We start from the raw sequence: 10,864 nt of genomic DNA on the forward strand, positions 1-10,864 counted from the left end.
GTAATAACAAACATCTGATACGATAATAGATAGAAGTTATAGTGGTTACGATAACCAATATGTAATAATATACTGATTCAAGTTTACTAACAAATAAATAAAAATACAATACTCAAAACATATCCGGTGCTAATCAACTATTTTTTTTTTAGTTCTTAATATAAATCACTATTTTCATTCTTCATTCATTTAATAAACGCCTTAAATGTGTGATACGTATTCCTTATTTTTTATACTTAATGATCTATTTTGTTTATAGTGTGTGTAATTCTGTACCTAATGTCTGAATTTTCGTATCTTTTGTTTTTCTCTATTTTATGTATGAAATGTAATTATTTTCAAGTTATCGACTTTTTTAAACATAAATATTTTCCTTTCAATCCATAGAATATGTAATATTGTCTTTTCGATTTATAATGTTGACTTATATTTAATTAAAATAAGTAGTACTGTTAAGTATACTTCGATAATTCTGTAAATATCATGGACAATAAAAGAGGAAAACCAAAATTCATGAAAAGAAAAGCAGCACTTAACATCACTTTTTGTATGAAAAAGGAAAGAAATGCATCCAATAAAAAAGTTAGTATACAATAGAATTTTAAAGCCAGTTCAAATAGAAATGTTTTTTTATATAAATGCTAATTTATTAATTTTAATGTAAAGTTAGTAATAAATAGATATTTAATTTTAATCATTTTATTATGATATTATTGTTAATTTTGAACCAAATAATTATTTTAAATCAATTGTTAAGTATACATTAAATTTATTAGACAGTGGGATTAAAAATATTACAAAAGTTGACAAACATTACTAACTTCTTCAGTATACAAAAGAAAAGTTAAGGAAATTTAATGAATTTACTGGATATAAAAGGGGAAATGGGTATGAAACCTCTTCATGGCTGTAAGAGTTATATAAAAAAAATACCTTTTTAGATTTGAAATTGATTAGGAAAAATTATTTATTTATATTCTATCTGATAATTTCAAAGTTTGAAATGTATTCACTCTATATGCTATTATTTCAGATATTAGAAATAATTCAGAAACCATTATCCGAGAGAACACTTGATGATCAAGAGATACTGAATACTTGTAAAGATACTGTACATAAAATTACTCAAAGGTAATATTAAACATTTAAAATATTATTCACAATTTATTTGAATAATTATATTTTATTTTATAACTCAAATAATATTGAATATATTATTAATATAAAAAGTATATAAATATATATATATATATATATATATATATTTATAAAAGTTTATTATATGTATAAAAATGTATAAATATTAGTGTTGAAATAATAACAGATATATTTCCAATTTCAACAAAAAAATCAGAACTAATAATTTTGAACATTATTCAAAAGATCCATTAAATGTTTTCTATAACAACTCTCTTGTGTATTTTTCATTTTATTTTATGATTTTTTATCTATTTGGTGAAAAAACATAATGATATTTTGCAGAAATATAGCAAAATCTTTTTTATTGGAGGTGGTTATTTATTTTTTATTACATCAGTAACTTTAACTTCTAATATTAGATGACACAAAACTATTTACTTTTTAAGTTAAATGCACAACAATTTTTAATATTCTACATTTTTTTGCTTGTATTGTAATAATTTATGATAGAATGTTATAATCTACAGTGTGATTTATTAGGTATAGTACATTGATTTTTTCATAAAAATATATAGATTAAAATTTAATTTATTTTTATAAACTATTGTAAATGTCAAGTTTATTGTAAGAAAAAATTATTTCTAAAGGTTAATTTTCAATAGTTAGATGATTTATTATTTTTTTCCTATTAAATGGAAAATTATCTAAATAAAATTTTGACTACACTCAATAACCAATTTTGTATTATTACTTTAAGAGTTATTAGCATTTCAAGATTTAAAAAAGGTGATGCACGGGCTAGTTATTAGTGATGCTATTTTTATTGTATTGCACAGTTAAAAATTCTTCTATGTTGCATATCCTACTTGCCCATAACCAAAACTTATAATAACTCAAAAAGTAATCATACAATATAGGTTATCAAATTCTTAACATTTTATTTAGACTATTCTCTATTTAATAATAATAATAATAATAGAATACCATTTAACAATGTTACCCCTAATATTTACCCTTAGGATTAATTATTTCTTATAATAAAATTGATTTTTGTTTTTAAAAGTAAATTAAATGTTAATCAAAAACCACCATTTAACAAAAAAAAAATGTAATGTAGTATACTTAATAAATCATACTGTATATTTTTTCAATTTCTTTTTACTTTTTAAAAATTTTGATTGAAAATATTTGAACAAAAACCTTTTAGTTTATAATTTTGAGATAGAAAGTTTAGATATAAATTCAATAATGGATAAAATTCAGGAAGTCCATAACCAAATTTGAAAAAAAAATCAATTATTTGCATTTTAATACTTAGTTAAAGTAGGAAATTCTTGTAGCTTGAATTTAGTAATATAGCTATAATATTAATTAGGGATAGATAACTTTATTTTTTCAAAAGTTGTATTTTATTTAATAATATTGATAGAATAGAATCTTTTCAAATAAATAGATGTTTAAATGATTTTAAATCTTTCAAAAATAATAAGTAGATAATATAATACAAATACACTGCAATACCTCAGAATTAACATTTGCAAAAATATGGTTTTGTAATCATTAAATAAAAAATTAATTTTAACTTATAAAATTAATTTTTATATATATACTTTTGTTCAACTTCATTTTTTCTCTCTATTGTAAATTTATTTAATGTGTATTATTATATCTTAGAAAATGAATTTTATTCTTAAGTAAATAATATTAATAATTTAATAAACAAAAGAGTACACTTTGTGTAGTTAAAGTAATACATTTTTAAATCAATCAGTATTTTAAAAATGTTTGTTTTTTATTCAAATTTAGATTGGATCGTAAAAAAAAAGTTAAAGAAAGACTTCAAGAATTTGAAGATCCACTGGAAGTTATTGAAGCAAAATGTGAAGAGTTAGCCAAAGCCATCTTATCAGCATCAAATTTAGTGGTCTACACAGGTGCTGGGATTAGTACTGCTGCTAAAATTCCTGATTACAGAGGGTCAAATGGTATATGGACTCTTTTAGATCAAGGAAAAGATATTGGGTATGTTATCAATTAAAAGTGTTGAATATTTATTATTTTAAATAGTTTTATTGTTTAATTTAATCATGGAATTGCATATTTTAACTTTAAAAGATAATTTTTTAACTTATTTAAAAATGAATAAAGAAATTTAAATCATACTACTATTGTCTATTAATTTTAGCTTCGATACGAATCTGAGAAGGTATTAATTTTACCATGATGTGTTTTTTTTTTTTTTTTTATGTCTGTTGCCACTTTTTCTCAGCTCTCACTGGACCGATTTCTTTCAAAAATACGTCAAAAGATCACAAATCGTATCTAGTTGAAGACATTACCCTTAAAAATTGAAATAATTTCCCTCGTTCCCCGCAAATGGGGGAAATATCCAAAAAAATTACAAATTTAAAAATCGCTAATTTTCGAAATTTTTTCACTTTTTTTTCTTAAAACTTCCATAACTTTTTGAAAAATAAACAAATCAATATAATATTATTTTGCATTGAAACCTTAGATATTTCCCTTTTTATTTGAAAATCTAACACTTAACCTGCTCATTGTGGGAATTTAAAATAGCAACTTTTTTACAAAAACTAACTTTTTCAACTTAATATTTGAAAATGTTCCGGAAATACTGCGTCCTTCAAACATATATCAAATTAAAGCTTATTTTATGTATTATAAAATGAAAATAAAAAATTTGTCCCGACACTTTTTTTTCTACATTTAAACGGCTGCCGTAGTTAAAAAAACACTATTTTTGTGTTAAAATTTTCGATTTTCGATTTTAAATTTTCAACTTAAAAATGCTATAACTTTTTGAAAAATGTATATATCAGCACAAATTTTTTTTTTCTAAATACATTATAAGTACATCTTTCATTTGACATACTTTTTATTAAAATTGGACAATTTCCCCTTATATAGGGGGCGATCAAAACTTGAAATATTGTAAAAAACATAGATCTTTTTCAACTGATCTTTTGAAAATGTTCCAGAAGTACTGCGTCCTTTAAACATATATCAAATCAAAGGTTATGTTATATACTATCAAATGAAAAAAAAAAATTTGTCCCGACATCTTATCTTCTATGTGCAAATGGCTGTCGAAAATTTAAAAAAAAATGTAATGTTTGCGATAAAAATTATCTTTTATCGGGATGTTTTTTTGTACTTAAAACTGCCATAACTTTTTCAAAAATGAACAAATAAAAATAATATTTTTTTGTATTGAAACCTTAGATATTTCCCTTTCATTTGATATAATTTTTTTTGAAAATCTAACACTTATTCTGCTCACTGGGGCAATTTAAAATAGTAACTTTTTTCACACAAATCTAAAAAAAAATGATTTTTAGTTTCACTTGAATTTAACAATTGATTTTTACAATTAAAATCAAATTTTATAATACGCTCAATTGAGTAGATCTTTTTAACAACTTTTTTTTTATTGGTTTTTTTAGTTAATGTAAATCATTAAAATTAATGCAGTTCTGTATATTTCAAATGTAGAATTTATCCCGACGACCTATCTTCTATGCGCATATGGCTACCGTATTCAAAAATATGCTATTTTTGTGTTAAAATCCTGGGTTTTGTATTTTATTTTATTTTAAAATATCTTATAAGGGCAATACACTGCCCTATTTTTTTATAATTATTATTTTTATAATAGGCTAAATTGAATAACTTTTTTTTATTGGTTTTTTTAGATATATATTCATTAAAATTAATTAAATTCTGAATATTTCCATTGTAGAATATTTTTAAACACCAAAAGTTAATTATTAATAATTACTATGATTTATATTTAAGTGATCTATTACGATAAAAATGAAAAAAAAAAATAGAACTTTTCTGATAAATTTACAGTAAATAGTAATTATACAATTTGCTGACTGCATATTAATCTTAACAATTTCCTATTTTTCTATTTGATGATATCAATTTCAAATTTGTAAGTTGAGCTAAAAGTTATGGTAATAAATTCCTTTTTTTTTTATTGTATACTTTCACTTAAAACATATTAAAAATCAATAATAACTTGAAAACAATTAATTATAAAAAATATATAATATATTAGTAAAAAAGAATTACTAATCTGGATATAATTAAGGAAGTAGAAGTTGTTGTTGCTTTTGTAATTATCCACCAATTTTTTAGAATTAAACACTATCTACAGATTTGCATCGAAGCGTTTCTTATGATAGTGATTTTAATCACTGTCAGATTAAATCTATACTGGACCCAACTATGCAACGTCCCCACTNAATCACTATCAGATTAAATCTATACTGGACCCAACTATGCAACGTCTCCAATTTGCTGCGATCCCACTGTACTGGGTTTTTAATTTCTAAGCTAAACTTTAAAATTATATTTTCAATTATTTATTATACCAAATTCTTATTTAATTTCATAGTTGTATTTTAAACTTTTTAATTTGTTTAAATTCCTTAATTAACAGGTAAAATATGTTTTATAGATGTCATGATTTAAGTCAAGCTGAACCAACTCTTACTCATATGGCATTATATAGATTGTATCGTGAAGGATTGTTAAGACATGTTGTTTCTCAAAATTGTGATGGATTACATTTGAGAAGTGGCTTGCCAAGACCAGCTTTATCAGAAGTTCATGGAAATATGTTTATTGAAGTATTTGATTATTTTATTTTAAAACAATTAAATACTTAAATAGCCATTTATTTCCAGGTATGCATTAATTGTAAACCAAATAGACATTACCTACGTATGTTTGATGTTACGGAACATACAGCAAGGTTTAATCATAAAACTTTAAGATTATGTTATGCGTGTCATAAACCATTAAAAGATACTATTGTGCATTTTGGCGAACGAGGCAAACTTCAATGGCCAATCAATTGGTCCACAGCATGTAAACATGCTGAAAAAACTGATGTTATTTTATGTTTAGGATCCAGCTTAAAGGTATTGTATTTTTTAAGAATACAATCATACATTTTTTTTTAATATTAAATTAACCTACTATTAAAAAAAATTTTTCCAATAGTATGAGAACTATTTTGAAAATCAAATAAAATAATTATTTTTAAAAAAGCTTTTATAAATGCCAAAAGTAATTAGAATTCTTCTCATGAAAAAAATGTTGATGTCGATTTATGGTAACCCTATGTTAGGTAGCCAGGAGGGGTGGTCACTCATTCAAACATTTTGTGAATCGGTATTAATTCATGTTACTTGTCTTTAGAAGAGTAAACATGTAACTATATTATTACAAATTATATAAATAACAAACCTTCACAAAGTCTTCACGTTATACAGCCCAAACTCATCTTTTGAATTTGAATAAAAAAAAAAAAAAAACTAGGTCATATTATTTAGCTTTTAAGTAATTTTGAGCCGATACATTGTGATTCTGCTTATACTGCTGTATTATACAGCAGTATGATTTATAATAATGGCTGCAAAAAATAATGTCTAGCAGTTCCAGGGCAACACACAGATATATCAGTTGGTGAAAAAAAGGTATGCTTAGAAACCTTATTATGTATTAGTACCCCAGCATTTTTTAAATTTCACACATTTTTTAATGTGATTTATTAATAAAAAAAATATTAATTTTCTAGATGACAATCATAATACTTTTAGCAAACCCCAAGATTGTGACTGAATACATACCTACGATTCAAATAAATAACATAATAAAATTAATACTCAATTATCAATTGCCCAAATCTACCAGAGTTTTTTTATATAATATAAAAAAAAAAAAAATTATAAACCAATTTCTTTAACTTCATTTTCAATTGAATACCAATAATTAACCTTTTATTTGATAATTATTTAAGGTTTTGAAAAAATATCCATGGCTATGGTCTATGGACAGACCATTAAAAAAAAGACCTAAATTGTTCATTATAAATCTTCAATGGACACCGAAAGATGACCAAGCCACTTTAAAAATAAATGGTATTTTTATTTTTTATCAATTTTCTTTTATTCTTTCATTTAATTTCTATTTATTCTAGGTAAGTGTGATAATATTATGTCTAAAGTAATGTCTATTTTGAATTTGGATATACCGAAGTATCAACGTTGTCTTGATCCAATATTTCATCATGCTACATTGTTAGTATCTACTGAAGAACATACTACTGTACATCCGGTCTTAGCAGGGCCAACTGATGATGTTCAAAGTGACCCCGCTATATCTGAAAAATGTGAAAAATTTGAGTTAGATATTAGCAATTTTATTAATAATGCCAAAATGTGTTCAGGATCAAGTGACCTAACTCAACCAATTGATCTCAATAGTTTATTAAAATTTGAAAATGCTTCCTTAATAGATGAGCAAAAAGAATGTTTGAATTCTCCATCTTCTTCAAACATGGAGCTCATTCCATCAATTAGTAATTTTTGGAGACCTTTTATTGAAGGTATAGAACAACAATCATTAGACAATCCAAATATGATGTCATTGATCGATCCATTAGTACCATATTTAAATCCATTTTTCATTAATAATATGGAAACCTTAGGTTTATCACCAACTCCAGTAGATCAACTTTATAAAACTTTTGTTTATCAAGCATGTATAGGCCTAGCAGCCGTTGAAAAACTTCAATTAGAAAAAAAACAATTAAACGGGATTGATAAAAAAAATATAGATGTAACTGAAGATAAAGATGATGCTAAAAAATCAGATGTCTCTATTAGTCGCTATTGCACATTTTGTCATCCTGTCTACGGTTCAACAAAATGTTTATTTTATCACCGTTATGAAGAAACATTTAAAGATAATGCAACAGCTTGTTTATGTTGTGATGATGAATCGGAAGATGAAGATGAAAATGAAATAAAAATTGATGTATTAAATGATAAAAATGAGATAAAGATGGATGAAATGAGCGATAAAAATGATGAAATTATTGAAAAAGTTAAAGTAACAGCTGGCTGGTTTGGAAAAGGTTACAGAAAAAGAATTAAAAAAAAAAAATAAATCAATTACCATTCCATTAAATTTTCATTACTTCAATCCTTATTTCAACTTAAAAAAATTCATACTATTTCTATGTTTAGTATTTTGTTTGATAACAAATTTTTTAGTGTTAGTTTATAGTATTTTTTTTCTTGAATGAACTGTTATACTAGAAATCGCAATATAAAAATACTAATAATATAGTTTATTATTATTATTCTAAGCTATATTAGAACAGAATTTTAATAATATAATTATGAATGTTATAAATTATTACTATTGTGGGTGTCAATAACTTTAGGAATAATGTATCGGATTTCTAAATCCATTAAAATATTAACTCGTATGAGAAAGCTAACATTTAAAATTTTACTTAGAGTATTTTTCTAATCAATTATTTGTAAGTATTTTTTAGTCTTGTGTAATTTTCTATAATGTAATGAAATTTTGTATAGTTAAATTTATTTACCATACTAAATTGACATCACTTTTTTCTTTAATTTTTACATATTTGAATTTTTTTACAAGTTGACTGCCACTTTGTTTTATTTTAATTTTTTTTTTTTTTTTTTTTTTTTACTTATTACTTTATTATTGTTAGTAATTATTTTTACTATAGTGTAATGTAACAATTATACTAGACTAAAGGTCATTTAAATTGTAAGCTTTAAATTATAATTTACTAAAGTGCAATATGTGCATTGTTATGTTTGTTTAATGTATTGATATACTAATAATTTTTTTACACATTATAATTTTGTGTAGATTCAATTATTTTTATTTTATTTTTTTTACCATAAGAAAAAAAAGGAAGTGTATTACATTTATAAGTGTTAAAAGTTTTGGGTTTTTAAATAAATATATATATTTTTTTTTACTTAACTTATCTTTTAAATTAATTTTTATTTCCTTTTCAACTTTGGTTAATTAAACAAAACCCACCCAACCCCTCAAAAATAATTTTGTAAAATTCACTCGTGTTCTTAAATTTTCGAAGAATGGTTCATCGGGTAAAAAAATAATAAGCATAAACAAAATTTTTTCAATATTTTTTTCTATCATATCGTTAAACTAAAAATAATGGTTTCCATTAAAGAAAATTAAAGTTTAAGTATTTTATTCTTGAAGATATAAAAATAATAATTTAACAATATACTATAGAATTTTTGAAATCAAATAATATTTTCCTATGCTACAATTAAAAATTTTCAATAGTTTCCAAGAAAATTGTTAAGTATATTATCCTGAAGACGATGTCTCACTGCCATAATTTTAGGCTTAAGTGATCTAGTGTCTAAAGTCTAAAGTGATCGTAGAAATTTGAAATATTGAGGATATTTAAAAATCAATATTTTGAAATGTTTGTAATGGGCTTTTTTTATTGAGATTTATAGTTTGACTGTAACATTTTTGTAAAGATATAGTTTTTTTTTTTTTTAAACTTAAACAGTTTATTGCTGAATAATCATATCTTAAAAAGTCCATTACAATAATTTCCAAATGTTACATTCTGCGCCTTCCCGAAATTTCAAAACTCCAAGATGAAATCTAACAGGATATAATAACTTATAAGTCAAACATAAAAGTGAAGGATGAATGTAAAAAACTGCGCTCTTTAGTCGAGTGGTCAAAAATCGTACCACAAATAGCGAGTTGCGTCAGTGACCATGGCGTTATCTTAATGACCATTATAGCGGCGATTTCAATTCTTCGAAAAATGGAGATATTTATATGCAACAGTAAAGCATTATTTGATTTTACAATTATCAATTAATTGATTTTAAAATCATCAATAAGTTTTATGTAAGAAGTAGGCACTATCTAATACTTTTACATCAATAGTATTCAGCAAGTTTTAGCTTCGATGCGAAGCTGAGAAGGTATTGGTTTTACTAAGATGTGTTTTTTTTTTGTGTCAGTTACCACTTTTTCTCAGCTCTCACCGAACCGATTTCTTTCAATGATACGTCAAAAGATCACAAATCGTATCTAGTCGAAGACATTACCCTCAAAAATTGAAAAAAATTCCCTCGTTCCCCGTAATTGGGGGAAACCTCCAAAAAAATTACAAATTTAAAAATGTCTAATTTTCGAAATTTTTTCAATTTATTTTACTAAAAACTGCCGTAACTTTTTTAAAAATAAACATATCAATATAATTCTTTTTTTTATAGATGCATGATGTCATTACCTATCATTTGGTATATTTTTTTTATAAATCTGACTTTTTACCTACCCACAGGGGGGGATTTAAAATGACAACTTTTTTACAAAAAATTAATTTTTTCAACTCAATTTTTGAAAGTGTTCCGGAAGGTCTGATTCTTTTATATATATCTTAAATTAGAGCTAATGTAATATACTTTATTATGTAAAAAAAAAATTTCGGACTTTATTTTATCTTCACGGTAAAAGTGGCTACCGAATGCTATTTTTGTGTGAAAATTTTCGATTTTGTATTTTACATTTTTGACTTTATTATGCTATAACTTATTGAAAAGTGTATTGATCAATATAATTTTTTTATGGGAAATACTATTTTTTAATAATCCCTTTTTCATTCGACATACTTTATCTTAATCAGGATATTAATAAGGAACTAGCAGTTTATGAAGCTTTTGGAATAATCCACCAATTTTTTAAAATTAAACACTATCTAAAGATTTGCATCGAAGCGTTTTTTTTTTATAGTGATTTTAATCACTGTCAGATATCATTATACTTGATCCAACTATGCCACGTCACCACTGTGCCGCGACCC

At 23.9% G+C, this 10,864-nt stretch overlaps 1 protein-coding gene across 1 annotated transcript; it reads left to right on the top strand.

The window, feature by feature from the left end:
* Nucleotides 1–20: 20 nt before the first annotated feature.
* On the top strand, nucleotides 21–8,985 carry LOC126905825 (NAD-dependent protein deacetylase sirtuin-7). The gene is made up of 7 exons (XM_050685908.1): nucleotides 21–582; nucleotides 1,034–1,131; nucleotides 2,947–3,162; nucleotides 5,627–5,798; nucleotides 5,856–6,092; nucleotides 6,974–7,094; nucleotides 7,154–8,985. Exons 1-7 carry the CDS (start codon nucleotides 484–486, stop codon nucleotides 8,122–8,124), a joined length of 1,914 nt encoding a protein of 637 aa, XP_050541865.1. The 5' UTR covers nucleotides 21–483; the 3' UTR covers nucleotides 8,125–8,985.
* The last annotated feature ends 1,879 nt before the right edge of the window (nucleotides 8,986–10,864 follow it).

The sequence above is a fragment of the Daktulosphaira vitifoliae genome, unplaced genomic scaffold, assembly GCF_025091365.1.
Source record: "Daktulosphaira vitifoliae isolate Bord-2020 unplaced genomic scaffold, ASM2509136v1 Scaffold_4, whole genome shotgun sequence".
Lineage (NCBI taxonomy): Eukaryota > Metazoa > Arthropoda > Insecta > Hemiptera > Phylloxeridae > Daktulosphaira > Daktulosphaira vitifoliae.